The sequence below is a fragment of the Schistocerca piceifrons genome, chromosome 6, assembly GCF_021461385.2.
Source record: "Schistocerca piceifrons isolate TAMUIC-IGC-003096 chromosome 6, iqSchPice1.1, whole genome shotgun sequence".
NCBI lineage: Eukaryota > Metazoa > Arthropoda > Insecta > Orthoptera > Acrididae > Schistocerca > Schistocerca piceifrons.
In genome coordinates, this window is record NC_060143.1 from 163565307 (window position 1) to 163582871 (window position 17565).

General features: G+C 43.2%; 1 protein-coding gene across 1 annotated transcript in view; it reads right to left on the reverse strand.

The window, feature by feature from the left end:
* The window catches only part of LOC124803009 (thyrostimulin alpha-2 subunit), a 348758-nt gene that overhangs the window by 35537 nt on the left and 295656 nt on the right, over window positions 1-17565 (reverse strand). The window contains exon 2 of the mRNA XM_047264115.1: window positions 17208-17365. Within this exon, the coding sequence (XP_047120071.1) occupies window positions 17208-17337 (130 nt within the window). The 5' untranslated portion in view covers window positions 17338-17365. The remainder of the gene's footprint in view (window positions 1-17207; window positions 17366-17565) is intronic.

A 17565-nucleotide genomic window follows, 5' to 3' on the forward strand; every position in this document is an offset into this window, starting at 1 on the left:
AAGGAATTTTGAAGGAAATATCACGAGATCTTTCTGTATTCTCAGTCTCTTTGCCTCGTCAGATTGAACAAATTGAGCAGTCGACGGTTGCCTTTACCGTTCTCATCAAGAGAATGTGACTGTCATAACCTGTTGTTATGGCTTGCTTTAACCAACAATCGATAGCTCAATAATTCGAATTGTCGGCTTTTCCGTCAGTCCTCCTCTTCAGGAGCTACTGGCTATAGATAATAGTCGAAGCTTGAAATTCCCGATTTACAAGGCGAGGAGTTTGGGAACGTTCTGAGCAAGGAATCTCCAAGTTTTAAAGCAGAACGAAATTGTGCAGAAATAAAAAGATAGCATAAAAATTAAATTCGTTGAGATTGATCCACCTGGGCAAGACGGAAAATTTGTTCAAAACAAGAGCCTCTAATCTGCCAAAGACGCCAACTGCTGTAGCTGACAGACATACATCTCGAGTACTGTGATCGATAACAAGGTAGTTGCGACGCCATCCCCTCACCGAAGGAAGGGGGAATGGAAAAGAAACAGACGCTCGCGAAAGAAAATATCCAGGGCAGCGAAACCTGCAGAGCATATCGGCTAGTATGGACCGATTAACCAATGCACAGCACGGCCCTTCAGATCCGATTGCGATTAATCACGTTACTTTAAAGTCCACTGAATTTAAGAGGTTTAGCATTAAGAGTATCAGGCTTGCAAAGTAGTTTTGTCATGAGAATAGAAGGCTTATGATATTCTGTGGATAGCTGTTTAAATGTGAACAGTGTACGCCAGTTCAGTAACACTAGCAGAAAAAGGCGACACGTGACTTAACGTCTTTGACCAAAACAAAAACTTACGCCCAGCATCGAGCAGTTCTCAAATGCATGAAAGGCACCCTTACCAAAACGGCCGTGTTTCAGTGTTGTTACGAGAGACATGGACGCCTTTCATGCAGTCCGACGTTCATAAGGCTGTCAGTAGCACTGCGAAAATTTCCCCTTAAGGCACGTCATCACACAAACTCACGATTGTTGAAGGGGTGGTCTAGATGTAGTAGACCGACCATATAACTTTCTGTTGTGTTGGCAGAAGAGCCAACACCGTGTTACGATTGGAGGCTGAAATGCACGCGTTTTAGCTCACGCAGGCTGGCGTGAGGAGGGAAGGACAATACTGACGTGAGGTCTGGAACATGACAAGGAATTAGGACTCAGAAAGCGGACGTAATTAGTTTGATACTTAACTTAATCCATTAATAATGAACGTCGCTCTTGACGGTACATGATTCACAATATTATCTGTACATGTAGTAACTGAATATGGCGCCTTGCTAGGTAGTAGCAAATGACGTAGCTGGAGGCTATGCTAAACTGTCGTCTCTGCAAATGAGAGCGTATGTAGGCAGTGAACCATCGCTAGCAAAGTCGGCTGTACAACTGGGGAGAGTGCTAGGGAGTCTACACTATAGTCTGATTTAAAGTAGTTGTCACTTGACGTTTGCGCTGCGAAATTGCGGCGTTGTCACGTCAAGCACTGGCTGGAGACAGCTGCCACAGCGCATCGCTACCCCCAGCGACAGAAAATCGTTTTAAAGCCTGTATCTTCTACAAAAAGTAAGTAAAAAATTTTTAAACCCACAATGATGTATATCTCTACAATGTCTCTCAATCTGTCAAATATCTATTCTTAATTTTAATTAGGACAAGAGTTACGTTAATTTGTTTGAAACCATTTAAATTCTCGATTTCGCAAACAGCTTCTAACTTATCATGTCATTACTGAAAAACTACTGGTGTCACAGCAAAATATTTTTTTCCATACATTACCAAAATAATGCACTCGGCAAAGAATCCTTAAAAGTTTTCGTAGTGCATCACGTTTCCTGTATACAAATTTCAGAAAACAGCATTTTTAAGCAACCCTATCAGCACTGAACTCGAAACAAGTATGACGTTTAAAATCACTATCTCCTATAAATATTATGTAAATATTTTGAAATTTACGTACAGTATCGGTCTCAGTGGTATCTATAAGCAAATCAAATATCTTTTCTTAATTTTAATCAGGGCCGTTGTTACATTAACTATTGAGGTGTGAGAAATTTTCGCGTCCGGAAAAGTTTTCTTCTTTAGATTGCAAATCTCGAAAACTATTACACACATTGAATAACATCTTGGTGTATATACAAAATGAAATAGAATTAAAATTCAGTCTAACTTACCGTAAGGAGATGACGAGAGCTGGCCAAACAGTATTTCTTAGTCTCACAACAAAAATAAGAATTAATCGAAATAAATATTTAATGGCAGTAAGTACACTACACACTAATCAGACAATGCGAAATCACCGCTTAATTCAGTCAGAGTCAGTGGAACTATCCGTGTCGCTGCTCGTATTGACAGATATAATCAAGTCTTCGACACTTTGTTGTAAGATACCTTCATTGTTCCATGCGTCCTGTATCACTCCTTTCACGTGATGTACTACCTTCTGCCAGTGTTCCGACGTCATAATTTCAACTGCCTCTTTCAAAAGGCGTTCCACTTCGGTTAATATGAATTTTTTATATGTCGTTTAACCTGAGCCCAAATCAGCTCTATTGCGTTGAAATGGCAATGGTAAGGAGGCAATCTGAGCACTTTATGCCCGTATTTTTTTGCTACTTCATCCACAATGTACATCGGGTTCTTTGGCTTGTGTTGCGATACAAGTTCTAATAATTCTGCCCTTGTAAAATTACTGTCGAACTGCACCTTATGTTTCTGTAACTAGCTAACAATGTCGTTTTTCCTCGTTGCCTTTGTGGGTGCTTTGTCTTGTATTACTGAATGATAAGGAGCGTTATCCAGAACAATGATAGAGTTTTTTGTTAAGTTCTGGAGCACGCAGTCTTCAAACCATTTCACAGAAGTATTGTGGTTCATCTCTTCGTCGTAGTCGGAGGTCTTATTTGAACTGAATAGCAGCAGACAATTTGGAATGAAACCTTTTGAATTTCCGACGTGTGCTACAATTATCCTTTTTCCTCTGCTGATCGGAGCTGCCATACTTCCGCTGATTGTACCGTCTGTCCAGCCCTTTTTTTTTTTTTTTTAAACTGTGTCCTGCATTCACCCACATTTCATCAAGCCAAACGATAGCATCAAAATTTGTCCCCACTAATTCTCTAAGAAAGCGGCATCACCAGGCTGCAATATCTTGGCGTTCCATTAGTAACTTTCTGCCAGAGATGGATTTATAGCGGAATCCTAACATTTTCACGAGTCGTAACAGAAGACCTGAAACAGGTCAGCCGCTGTGAGGGTAGCATGTAGTTTTTTGAGTGTTGGATACTCCTTCCTCGAATAAAATGCGTATATTTGACGACGAATGCCATCTTCCTGAAAAGAGTCAAGTTTTGTGACTCTCTTCTCTAGTCGCCTCCTTTTCCCAGGTGTATCCAATTTAGATGATGCACTTGAGCCTTCTTTCGTGAATTTCTCCTTACAGATTCTTATTACTGATCGTTCGCTCACTTGCAGAGCAGCTGCAGTTCGCTCCACCACCTTATCCAAAGGAACGAGAGGCCCTCCTCTATCCCTCTCTCTCTCAAAATACTCCCTTACGGAACACACGTATTCACGCGCCTGACTGCGTATAACGACGCCACGTCCGCCACTTTTTGGAGGTTTCCGAGGTGTGTGCAGCCTCTCGGCCTCCCTCTCTTGCGACTGCTTTCATCAGACATCGTAAACACGCGAAGCTACAAGTCCCTCAAATCTCTCACCTGCACGTCTACAACGGCTCGCTGAGGACAATGCCTTAGTCAGCTCAGCAGAGCGAAGTGGCAACGCAGTGGCAGCCGACAGCGCCGGCTGCCATTGGTTTATTGGTGGCGGGAGCCCTGCAATCCGTAGCCTGTCAAGTGACAACTACTTTAAATCAGACTTATAGACCTCGCGTGTGGCGGCGCTCGGTCTGCAATCACTGATAGTGGCGACACGCGGGTCCGACGTATACTAACGGACCGCGGCTGATTTAAAGGCTACCACCTAGCAAGTGTGGTGTCTGGCGGTGACACCACACTTTCACATTCTTTTACGATGTTGGATATCGATTCCACACCCGCAATGTGCCTTTCACGACAGTGTCTACAGTACCTCTAAGTTGGTCAGTGTGGTTCTGCTAGACACTCTGCAGGATGTTTCGAAGTCCTTCTATCAAATTTGTAGGGGTGATAGGCCACGTCATGTGGAACAGTTTTTGTTAGGGACAAAATGTTCTGTGACGTTTTCCAGTGACGCTAGGTATCTTTTTACTGAACTCATCGGCACTGGGACTACAATATTTCACCGAAGTAACATGTTCTACTAACCGGATTTGTCGTATCTGCATTCCACCTACCTCCTTAAATTGATAGAGTTATTTTCAACAATAAAAACCTTAATAATGTTTGTCTCTAACTTGAGAAAGACTTTTAGAAGTACGGCTTACCCCTTTTCACTGCGAAACAGATGGCGCGACTGGAAGTAATTCCTTTTCATTGTTAATGTATGCCTTGATTCATTCCATATACATGAAGGTTCTCCTTCATAGAGAGTGCATCATAGACAGATCTACGGAACACACTGTATTTTAGTGAACAATGCAACTTTTCTAATACATCTGTCCACTAATGTACTTGAGTCATGATAATTATACAGAATTGTTACGTCTGTCGTAGTGTTTCTTTAGAAATTCAAACCTTTGGAACTCTCTGATTCTTTCAGTTTCAACCTTTTCGGATGACTGACTTTGCCAACAATTTTACCAAGGCCACTCAAACGTGGCTGATATCGCGATGACCCGGTCTTTTAAAATGCGATCTCCATCTTTTCCGCGAACTGAAAGAACATCAACGGGGAGTGAGATTTTTCAGCGATTCACACAACGGACATTGAATGGGTCCGAGACGAAGGAGCGGTTTTCTATCGTCGTGAAATTAAATAGTTGGTACAACGTTCCGTCCGTTGTTTACAGAGACTTGGTGATTTAGAGTCACGTTTACGAAGTATGATATGGCACTCCCTTATGACCTGAATGCGTGTATTGGTTAGGTTGTAAAGGGTGTCGTAAAGTAGTTTTTGTTCGCCTGATGTAAGCTGGCACACATCTGTTGTAACTGGTCCTTGACATCCTGGATAAGGATACGTATATGGAGTTAACGTCCGAACTGGTCTCACACATGTTCTCTCAGAGACAGTTCTGGCGATCTAACTTGCCGAGGGAGTACCTCTTCACCTCGCAGACAGGTCACAGAAACAAGTGTCATCGTGCATGAGAATTTTCATGTTGAAAAATGGCACCACAATACAGTCAAAGAGCAGTAATACAAGAAGACGCAGGATGTCCACGATGTACCACTGTGCCGTTAGAATTCGCTCAACAGCTGCCAGCAGTGACTAGGAGTCACAGCATGGCGCCAGAAGTAACAGCGGTGCGCCTCTCCAAAACACTGGAAGAATGGGATCTCTTCCGAAGTCACTGCAGTGCTCTCAGACGATGCTCATCTGCGCTAGTGCAGAGCAACGGTATATTGCTGGACACAGTGATGCGATGGCATTCATCGGCACTCCATGCTTCTCGGCCACGTGACGATTCCAAGCACTGGCGGTAATGTGAAGGTGTTAACGGCACTCTACGTGCGGTACGGTAATCGCCTAGTCTGGCTGCTGCTGCTGACCTCTGGCCGACGGTGCGTGATGACACAGAATGTTTCAGGGAATCCGGTGCCTGTTCTCTGACTTGGCATGGCATGTAGACGTTACGATGTGGTTGGTGCACTGTAGGCCGATCCTCCCTTGAAGTGGTTGATGCCAAGAGTGCCTGCCCCCTATGAAGTCCAACATCGGACCACTTCACACAATGATTCCCTACAAATCTATATATTCGATCAACTGGCCAAATGGAGAACCACAGTAATGACCCTTTTAAACTGCCAGGTGTTGATAAAGCTGTTCACACGAGTATACGGCGTCTCCGTATCCTTCACACTGTCACTCAACAGCTAACGATGTTCACGCCTGTCATATACACTAACAGGCCTGGCAACAAATTAAACACGAACAACACTAATGCACTTTGGTGGCTGTTCTTCCTGTCGCAGAGAATTTGCATCTTCAGTGGTGGTGCGTACGTTTAGCAAGTTACATTGACATGCCAGTGTGTGGCTTTTGAATGTTTCACTTTTTTGTTCATCAAGAGTAATTGAAGTGGTCTTTTACGACCATGGTCTCTGATTTCAAACTCTTCAGTTTCGGATCTCTTCCGCCTGTATACGTTTGACGGTAAAGATTTCGGAAACCCTGACTGTACTCATTAAGTGGCAGTCCCTGATGCAGGGTAGGATGATACCGACAAATTTAGAGGAGCTGTAGAAAGACTCTTGACAGACTAATTCAGGAGAGGACATCAAGTCCGGAAATGTCTCTCAGATATGTTAAAAAACGTCGAAGTTAGATCGACGAACTCTTACCACCAGGACATCTCTTAGATAAAAATCCCAAATTTGTACGGTGACGGACAGCAAAGTGGACTTCTTTCAAATGGTCCGAGAGCGTTTTGGACGTTAGACGTCGTCAAACGAAAACACGAATCTCACAACAAATGAGCAGATGTTGCTCAGTGCAGCGATAGCAGGCGCGTCGGCGTCCGAATTCACTTTTGCTGACCAATCGGTAGCCTAACGATAGGCGTTGGCTATCTTCATCGCTCAGTGGCGTCATTGGCTAATATGCCGAGATTATGGGTACCGTCCTTAATCTGTACCTCAAGACACCCTCCGCAAACGCTCGAAGTTTGTCTTTACAGTTTTGTAACACCGCGTCCACACCACATCGCATGACTTGTATAAATAGTTAGCAATTAAAGTTACAGCACAAGTAAAGGATTGCAAATAACTAACTATTACACACTGTACGCATACCACATTTGTAGTAGGAAAATTCATGATTATCATTTGTATGTGATTTGCGGACATAAAGGATGTGAAATTTAGTACAAAGCACTGCCGTTTGTCAGTAACAATGGCGCTAAACCAGTTTGGCTGACGCGAACGGGTACGCCCTTCTTTGCCGCTTCAACTGACACAGTTCATCAATGCTAGTGCCTGGCGAACAGTTACGAACATGTCTCACGGTAACCTATGGTCAGATCTTTTCAATGGCTGAAAGATTATGAAAACATGAGGACCAGGGGAATAGTTGAACATCTTCTGCATCGAAGCACCTCACAATAGGGACAAAATGTTATCTTGAGTTACCTAGATGAAAGATAACGTCATTGTGACCTCGAAGATACGGCGCAGCCACCAGCACTATTCCTGCGATCTTAGTTTTTCCCGGCTTATTTCCAATTTGAACAGTTCTCGGGTATCCGACCGAATAGTGTCGTAATTTCTCCACAATATTTCGGCAGACGTACACTCTCCCATCTCCAGGTCCTCGCAGTACCCAAGTACCAAGGAGGGGGGGGATCGGGATCATGGAACTTTATCCCCACCTTTGAAAGCATTGTAATCTGATCAGTTTCATTACATTTCTTTCAGATTCGGAACATAACCCAAAAATGTGAGTCTCAGTAATAGATCTCACGTTCCCGAATAAAGGTTGTATTCAATATTTACAGTTTCAGATCTTCCTTAGCTCTTGAGAGTTAAAGTCAACAGCGATGAACAAAATTAGCCTTTTTTATAAGTTTTAAACATAGCTGCGTGGTCAGCGACCGTTTACAAATTAAAGTTAAAGCAATTACAGCCAAATTACAGCTAAAATTAAGTTTTTTGACCTGGTTTCGGCACTTCTATGAGTGCCTTCATCAGAAATTAAACATTCAAATTGGCCTATAACATAAGTACAAAAATTATGGGAATTTTTTCTGTAAAAGTGCAAGTACTGACTAACAGCATGAGAAATAAACTATACTTACACGTCATGTATAAAGTAAATATCAAGCGATAAGGAATTAGTCACAAAATTTTAAAAAAAAGAATAAATGGAAGGCAAGCCACTATGGGCTGCTCACACATGTCAAGCCACAGGTAGCAACTGATTTAGGCGCTTGCGTTAGCAACTGCGAGCAGCTGAACATTACACCAAGAATGCCATCTAGTAGCAGCAAATATAAGTAGGCTACTTAACATTTAAAATACAGACATAAGTTAAGTAGCCTACTTATATTTGCGGCTGCTAGATGACACTACTTAACATTTAAAATACACACAGATGTTAAGTAGAACAATAAGACTAGAAGACCAAGGACGAAATGGGCTCAGATTAAAAAGTCTTAAAGACAGGGCTGTAGCCTTCCAGTCCTACTGTTCAATACAAAAATCGAAGAAGTAATGACAGGAATAAAGAAGGGTTCAAGAGTAAAATTAAAATTAAAGATCGAAGTATATCAGTGATAAGATACACTGATGACATTGCTATCCTCAGTGAGAGTGACGAAAAATTACAGGATCTGTTGAATGGAATTAGCAGTGTAATGAGTACAGAATATGGATTGAGAGTAAATCGAGGAAAGACGGAAGAAATAAGAACTATCAGAAATGAAAATAGCAAATAGGGATAAGAAAGTAGACCAGGTTAAGGAATTCTGCTATCTAGGAAGAAAAATAACCCATGACCCACTAAGCAATGAGGAAACAGAAAGCAGACTAGCACTGGCAAAAAGGGCGCTCCTGCCCAAGAGGAATCTACTAATATCAAATACAGGCATTATTTCTGAGGATGTACGTTCGGAGCATAGCATTGTATGGTAGGGAACCATGTACAATGTGAAAACCGTAAAAGTAGAGAATCGAAGCATTTGAGTAGTGGTGCTACAGACGAATGTTGAAAATTAGGTGGACTGATGAGGTGGGAAATGAGGAGGTTCTGCGTAGAATCGGAAAGGAAAGGAATATGTGAACAACACTGACAAGAAGAACAGACAGGATAGTAGGGTACGTGTTACGACGTCAGGGGATAATTTCCATGGTACTAAAGGAAACTGCAGAGGGTAAAAACTGTAGAGGAAGACAAAGATTGGAATCCATCAACAAATAAGTGAGGACATAGGCTGCAACTGATACCTTGAGATGAAAACATTGGCATAGGAGAGGAATTCGCGACAAGCTGCATCAAACCTATCACAAAAAAAAGAACTCCTCCAGAGCACATGTCAAATACGTCATGATACACTACTGGCCATTAAAATTGCTACACCAAGATGAAATGCAGGTAAACGGGTATTCATTGGACAAATATATTATACTAGAACTGATATGTAATTACATTTTCACGCAATTTGGGTGCATAGATCCTAAGAAACCAGTACCCAGAACAACCACCGCTATGTCGCCAAACAAAAATGCGACCACCATGATGCTGTAAACAAAACCTGGATTAATCCGAAAAAATGACGTATTGCCATTCGTTCACCCAGGTTCGACGTTGAGTACACCATCGCAGTACATCATCGCCGTAATAATGGCCTCGATACAAATGGTGATTGAGTCAAACAGAGCTGGGCTGGCGTGAACAGGTACAGCTGCCCAGGCAACTTCAACACGATACCATGGTTCATCAAGAGTAGTGACCGGCGTATTGTGACGAACTAGTTGCTCGGCCACCATTGACCAGACGTTTTCAATTGGTGAGAGATCTGGATATTGTGCTGGACAGTGCAGCAGTCGAACATTTTTCCTGTACCCAGAAAGGCACGTACAGGACCTGCAACATGCGGTCGTGCATTTTCCTGCTGAAATGCGGTGTTTCGCAGGGATCGAATGAAGACTAGAGCCACGGATGGTAACACATCTGAAATGTAACGTCCACTGTTCAAAGTGCCGTTAATGCGAACAAGAGGTGACCGAGACGTGTAACCAATGGCACCCCATACCATCACGCCGGGTGATACGCCAGTATGGCGATGACGAATACACGCTTCCAATGTGCGTTCACCGCTATGTCGCCAAACACAAATGCGACCACCATGATGCTGTAAACAAAACCTGGATTAATCCGAAAAAATGACGTATTGCCATTCGTGCACCCAGGTTCGTCGTTGAGTACACCATCGCAGGCGTTCCTGTGTGTGATGCAGCGTCAAGGATAACCGCAGCCATGGTCTCCGAGCTGACAGTCCATGCTGCTGCAAACGTCGACGAACTGTTCGTGCAGATGGTTGTTGTCTTGCAAACGTCCCCATCTGTTGACTCAGGAATCGAGACGTGGCTGCTCGATCCTTTACAGCCATGCGGATAAGATGCCTGTCATCTCGAGTGATAGTGATACGAGGCCGTTGGGATCCAGCACGGCGTTCCGTTTTACCCTCCTGACCCATCGATTCCATATTCTGCTAACAGTCATTGGATCCCGACCAACGCGAGCAGCAATGTCGCGATACGATAAACCGCAATCGCGATAGGCTACAATCTGACCATTATCCAAGTCGGGAACGTGATGGTACGCATTTCTCCTCCTTACACGAGGCATCACAACAACGTTTCACCAGGCAACGCCGGTCAACTGCTGTTTGTGTATGAGAAATCGGCTGGAAACTTTCCTCATGTCATCACGTTGTAGTTGTCGCCACCGGCACCAATCTTGTGTGAATGGTCTGAAAAGCTAATCATTTGCATATCACAGCATCTTCTTCCTGTCGGTTAAATTTCGCGTCTGTAGCACGTCATCTTCGCGGTGTAGCAATTTGAATGGCCTGTAGTGTATTTGTGAAAAAGGGTGCCATACTTCGCTATAGGTAATACGCGGCTTCTAAGTTACACACTTTCCGTATGGGCGCGCACGCACCCCTCTCACGCCGGACGGTCGGTCAGCGTCACAGCACAATGGTTGAGAGCTGCGGACAGGTACCGACAATACGCCCACGCCATTTACAGTACCGCCCCACCCCACCTTCGTCGCCCGGGCCTCCCCCTAGCCCTGCCGTCAGCGGCGCAGCTTAAAAGCGTAATTAACCAGGCTCCGAGGCCGCGGTGGCGGTGGCGACCGCCCCTTTTTCATACTTAGTTAGCGACTCATTTATTCTGACCCGGCTGCCCGCCGCGGCACGGCTTCTCGCTTTGATCGCGCCGCCTGACAAGGCGTCCACTGCCGGCCGTCACTCCCTTCATTCCGCTTAACTGCCTTTCTCCTTCTGTTCCACTCCTTATCCGCCTCTGCCGAGCCAGCAACTGAAAAAGATTACACACGCAAAAGTCACCGTGTAGTGTAGAGGGCCACTGTCAGACATGTTCTTTATCTTGGTCTACTGTATCGCACGATCAGCTTCTCGGTCTTTGGAAAGTTCTTGTTGCTGTAGCAATGAGCCACATTCTGATACCGAATTCTATCGATCCATACACGAAAAAGTGTGAGTTCAAATTACCGCTTTGTATGCAGCTTTCAAAATGCTAAGGGGTACTTTTTTCCATCAGTTTCCGATTTGTTTGATGTGGCCCATCACGAATCTCTCTCCTGCGCAAACGTTCTGATCTCAGAGTAGCATTTGCAGCCTTTGTTGAATGTATTCCAATCGCTGTCTCACTTCAGTTTTTACACTCTGCGGCACCAGAAGTACGATGTAGGTTATTGGCCTGTAACTGTCTGTTAATGAGCAACGAAGTATGGCAGTTAATAGTATTCTTGCCGCAACTACTTAGCGCATAAAATTATTTTGATAATAAAAGAAGTCAGTTTTATTTTGGGTCTGCCAAAGTGCAGCGATCTTTGTTTCATTTTTTCTTTAGTTTTTATAATATTTTTAAATTATCACCTTGCATCCATACAGCTTAAGGACTGTATTTACTGTTGTGGTGAGCCTTGTGTGTAACTGTCTTATTTAATAGTCACATGTGCTACCGCTTCTAAATTGTCTTTTCTTACTAATTGTAAAACGTCTGATATTTTTTTGTAATAAACTACTGTTAAACTATATACAGTATTGGAAGCAAAATCAGCATTGGCCGTATTTTGTTGTTTTGTTGTCAGCAAAATCGATTTTCGGTCACTTAGTGATCATTCTCAGTGCTGTAATATATAATTAAAATTGGTAGGCACTGGTATCAAGCTATAACCAGAAGCTTTGAGCGATCATTATCGTACTTCATGTGATACAGAACACGGCCAATGCTGATTTTCCTTCCAATTCTATCCACTATTTGGTCTTGGTGCACACAACACGCCATGGAGTCGCCAATCAATATACAGTATTGTTACCAGATCCTTACCACTCGTAGCACGTGTTCTATCACACTCATAGCTTGTAAACACCAACGTGAATAGTCGCTTTGTTGCCACTTACCCCAATGATTTTATAAATTCCAGTGCAATGTTAACTATTACAAGTTGTTCAGAGCTCTTTTAAATTCTGACTCTAATCCCTTGTCAATTCCAATTGTTCCTTCTATGAAGTCATAAGACCAGACCCTCCACCTATCCCCTTTTTCCTCTGCGTAGAGTTACCGTCGATCATTTCTTTCTCGATTTCGTCGTATTTTTCCCGCAGCGATATCGCCTTGACTGCCAAGCACTTCCTATTTATTTCATTCCTGTGTGATTCATATACTGAAGCGCTAAAGAAACTGGTATAGGCATGCGTATTCAAATACAGAAATTTGTAAACAGGCAGAATGCGGCGCTGCGGTCGGCAAAGCCTGGCGCAGTTGTTAGATCGGTTGCCGCTGCTACAATGACAGGTTATCAAGATTTAATTGAGTTTGAACGTGGTGTTATAGTCGGGGCACGAGCGACGGTACACAGTATCTCCGAGGTAGCGATGAAGTGGGGATTTTGCTGTACAACCATTTCACGAGTGTACAGTGAATATCAGGAGTCCGGTAAAATATCAAATCACTGACATCGCTGCTGCCGGGATAACATACTGCAAGAACGGGATCTACGATGACGGAAGAGAATCGTTCAAAGTGACAGAAGTGCAACCCTTAAGCAAATTGTTCCACATTTCAGTGCTGGGCCATCAACAAGGGTCAGCGTGTCAACCATTCAACGAAACATCACCGATATGGGCTTTCGGAGCCGAGGCTGACAGGTGTACCCTTGATGACTGCACGACACGAAGCTTTTCTCCTCTCTTGGGGCTGTCAACACCGATATTAGACTGTTCATCACTGGAAACATGTTGCCTGGTCGTAAGAGTCTCGTTTTAAATTGTATCGAGCGGATGGACATGTACAGGTATGGAGACAAACTTATGAATCCATGGACCCTACATGTCAGCAGGGGACTGTTCAAGCTGGTGGAGGCTCTGTAATGATGTGGGGCGTGTGCGGTTGGAGTGATAGGGATCCCGGCTCTGACAGGTGACACGTACGTAAGCATCCTGCCTCATCACCCGAATCTATTCATGTGTACTGTGCATTACGAAGGACCTGGGCAATTCCAGCAGGACAATACGATACCCCAAACGTCCAGAATTGCTACAAGTGGCTCCAGGAAGACTCCTCTGAGTTTAAACACTTCCACTGGCCACCGCACTCCCCAGACAAGAACATTACTATGCATATCTAGGATGCCTTGCTACATGCTGTTCAAAAGAGATCTCCACCCCCTCGTACTCCTACGGATCCCTGCAGGATTCATGGTGTCAGTTATCTCAGCACTGCTTCAGTCCATGCGACTTCGTGTTGCGGCACCTCTGCGTGCTCGCGGGGCCTGCACGATATTAGGCAGGTGTACTAGTTTCTTTGGCTCTTCAGTGTATATAAAGTATAGGGAAGCTAAGATGAAATGGCTGCATGAAAAATGTGAAGAAATCGAAAAAAAAATTACTGTCGGAAGGACCGACCCGGGATATATGAGAGTAAAACGACCTTCGGTGAAACTAAAAGCAAAGGTGGTAACGTTAAGAGTGCAAGAGGAATACCACTGGTAAATGCAGAGGGAAGAGTGGATGGACCGAAACAGTGTGTTGAACGTCTCTAGAAGGGGAAGGACTAGTCTGATAATATGATAGAACAGTCGGTAGGGAAGAAATAGGGGATGCAGTATTAGAACCAGAACGTAAAAGAGCTTTGGGAGATTTAAAACCAAATAAGGCAGAATGGATGGATAACATTCGATCGGATTTTATAAAATCATTGAGGGAAGGGGCAACCAAACGACTATTCAGGTTAGTGTGTAGAAAGCCTAAGACTGGCGATGTACCATCGGACTTTCGGAAAAGCTACATCGACACAATTCTGAAGATAGCAAGAGCCGACAAGTGCGAGAATTGTCGCACCTACGACTTAACGGCTCATTCGTCCAAGCTGCAGACGAGAATAACATACAGAAGAGTGGAAAAGAAAATTGAGGATATGTTACGTGATGATTAGTTTGGATTTAGGAAAAGTAAAGGCTCAGGAGAGGCATTTCTGACGTTACGGTTGATAATGGAAGCAAGACTAAAGAAAAATCAATACAATTCATTGGATTTGTCGACCTGGAAGAAGGGTTCGACAATGTAAAATGGTGCAAGATATTCAGAATTCTGAGGAAAATAGAAGTAAGCTCTAGGGAGAGACGGGTAATACACAACATGTACTAGAGCCAAGAGAGAATAATAAGTGTGTAAAAGCAAGAACGATGAAAAGGGCTTAAGCCAGGGATTAAGAGAGGGATTAAAAAGGGATTAAGACAGGGATTAGTCTTTCGCCTCTACTGTTCAAACTATACATCGAAGGAGCAATGATGGAAATAAGAGAAAGGTTCAGAATTAAAAGTCAAGGTGAAAGTGTATCTATGATACGGTTTGCTGGTGTCTTTGCTATCCTCAGTGAAAATGAATAAGAATTACAAGACCTGTTGAATGAAATGAACAGTCTAATGGAATATGGATTGAGACTATATGGGACAAAGAACTTGAAGAAATGAGACCAGCGAGGAACTGAATATCAGAATTGTGGATAAGGAAGTAGACGACGTTAAGGAATTCTGCTACCTAGGAAGCAAAATAATCCATGATGCACGAACCAGTGAGGACAAAGAACGTACATTAGCAGTGTCAGAAAAGGGCATTGCTTTCAATGAGAATTTTATCAGTATGAAACATTGGATTTAATTTTAGGAAGAAATTTCTCAATATGTACATCTGGAGCACAGCATTGTACGGTAAACCGGAACAGAAGAGAATAGAAGCGTTTGGGATGTGATTTTACAGACGAATGTAGGAAATTAAGTTGAATGATAAGGTAAGGAGTGATGAGGTAGTGCGCAGAATCGGAGAGGAAAGAAATATATGGAAAACGCTAATGAAAAAGGAGGGACACGTTGGTAAGACATCTGTTAAGAGATGATGCAATAACGTCGATGGTAGTAGAGGGAGCTGCAAAGGGTAAAAATTGTAGGGTAAGGCAAATACTGCAATGCATCCAACAAATAAGTGAGAAAATAATTGACGACGTAGGTTGAAAGTGCTAGTCTGAGACGAAGATGATGGCACAGGAGGGGAATTCGGGGCGGGCCGTATCTAACCAGTCGGAAGATTGATGATTCAAAAAAAGGAGGAAAAGCGAATTTGGATAAAAACTATTGTACAGTGAGACGCTTTTGGTATTATATCAAAGCTGACAAAGTTCGCGCATTACCAACACTTTCCGAGAATAATGACATGTTTTTTTTCCTTCACATACATCGCTAGCAGCAAAGAAAAAGAAACTAAACGTAGTATGGACAAAATGGGACTAAAAATGGAACACAGTATACTTTATCAGACAAAAATTCCAGAATGTACTTTCATTGTGAAGTGGAGAGTACGCTGATCTGAAACTCCCTGACAGATTAAAATTTAGTTGCGGACCAGGACTCGTTTTTGGGCCTCCTCCTCCTCCTCTCATAGACCACCCTTTGCTCTTTAAAATCGCCTTCATTGACATGGGTTCCTTCCGTCACGTGTACAGTTTTAATGGAAGTGTTTGCTTATGTTATTCTAAACTTTTCGTTGCTAAATCACGCAAGGTGTTGAAGACTTCCCACCTTTTTCGACGCGAGCTCTTGTCTACATGGTTCGAGGGATATTTAGGATTATTATATGACTTGAAAGGCTGCTGGATCAATGAACACGCCTTTCACTCATATTGCTGTTTTAGTCACTAGGTAGCCTCAGACCGAAAATATTGTATACTGTTCTCTAGTTTATAGAAGAGGATGGGGTGAGGGCGGTGAGAGGTTGGGTGCAGGAAATAAGGGAATTTGGCCAAGGGTTAAGGTGCCATTATAATGCATATGAAATTTAGATGTTTAGGTAAGTTTTTATCTCGTTCACAGGCACCTAAGTAGATACCAAGAAACCTGAACCAGTGGTTGGAATCGAACTACGAATTCTGTACAGTCCACATACATTTTCAGCTGTATTTGACAAAGATTATAAAGCCAGTCGTTGAGAAAATCTTACATACGTGGCGTATTGCAAAATGTGTGCTTGGAAGCAGTTCGTAACCTCCAAGACTATATACGTCATATAGAGTTTTGACGTACGAGTGTTGGAACAAGAATCTTCTCACGTTGAACGAAAGAAGATTTAAATACACTTACGATACACGCAACACTGACGCAATACATTTTAAAAAGTCCTCAGGCCGAAACTGGCCGGTAATGTCATGCGTTCCCTTGGAACAATGAAGTAATAGAGTTGAAAGGCTATAGTGATATTTTTAAAAGATGAATCCATTACTGAAGCTTCCAACTCAGTCTGCCATTCGTATTGTTCCCTCTTGGTTCTTATACATACTAATTTCCGCCTTTCCCAATTGCTTACGCCTATTTTCCTGAGAATTTTAAGTATATAGTGAAATTTTACGTTATCGAGCTCCTTTTCTTGGACGAAAAACCCTGTGAAAGAGTCTCGATTTTTCTTGAGGTTTACCCCCATTATCACTCTCAGTGTCAATGCCTTGCCTTCGTCGTATTTTGGTTCTTGTTACAACTTGTAACGCTTACACCTGCCATGTTTTGTGGAAATGTGACATATTATATGGTTTCAGATGTCTGAAAATGAAAAAGAGTCGAAATTTCATTTGCCACCAATAAAAGTTGGTAGCAACATAAAGGGAGAGGATTATATTAGAATATTAAGATGTGGGTTTTGGATGATAACCAGAGATCAGTAAACATATCGTTGTGTACTGATCAGTGTTGACGTCATAGCTACACGTTTAATAGTTTTATTCGACTGTTTCTTCTTGGTATGAAGTGGAGTCCGTGCTGCCAGAAAACACGTACCAACTCTGTGGCAGCCGGGCTTCTCCCAGGCGTCTCTCTCGCCGTCCATGCCTGCTGACACCGCACTCAGACAGAGAGCGACCGCCAGGGCGAAGAAGTGCAGAGCAGTCCGGGAGCAGGGTGGCACCATCCTGAAGCAGCGGAGGCGACGGCGGCACCTGCACACACCGGGGGTACACTCTCAGCAAAGTCCGCTCACATCATAGTACAACAAGTATCAAGTGAGTAAAGGTCACCGATAATGAAGAATGCTAACAAAAGAGCAGGTAACGGTGTTACATTTATCACTCGCATGTCATATCCCCAATGAACCACAACCATAAGATCACTGCTCATCGCGAGACTGATTGCAACATAG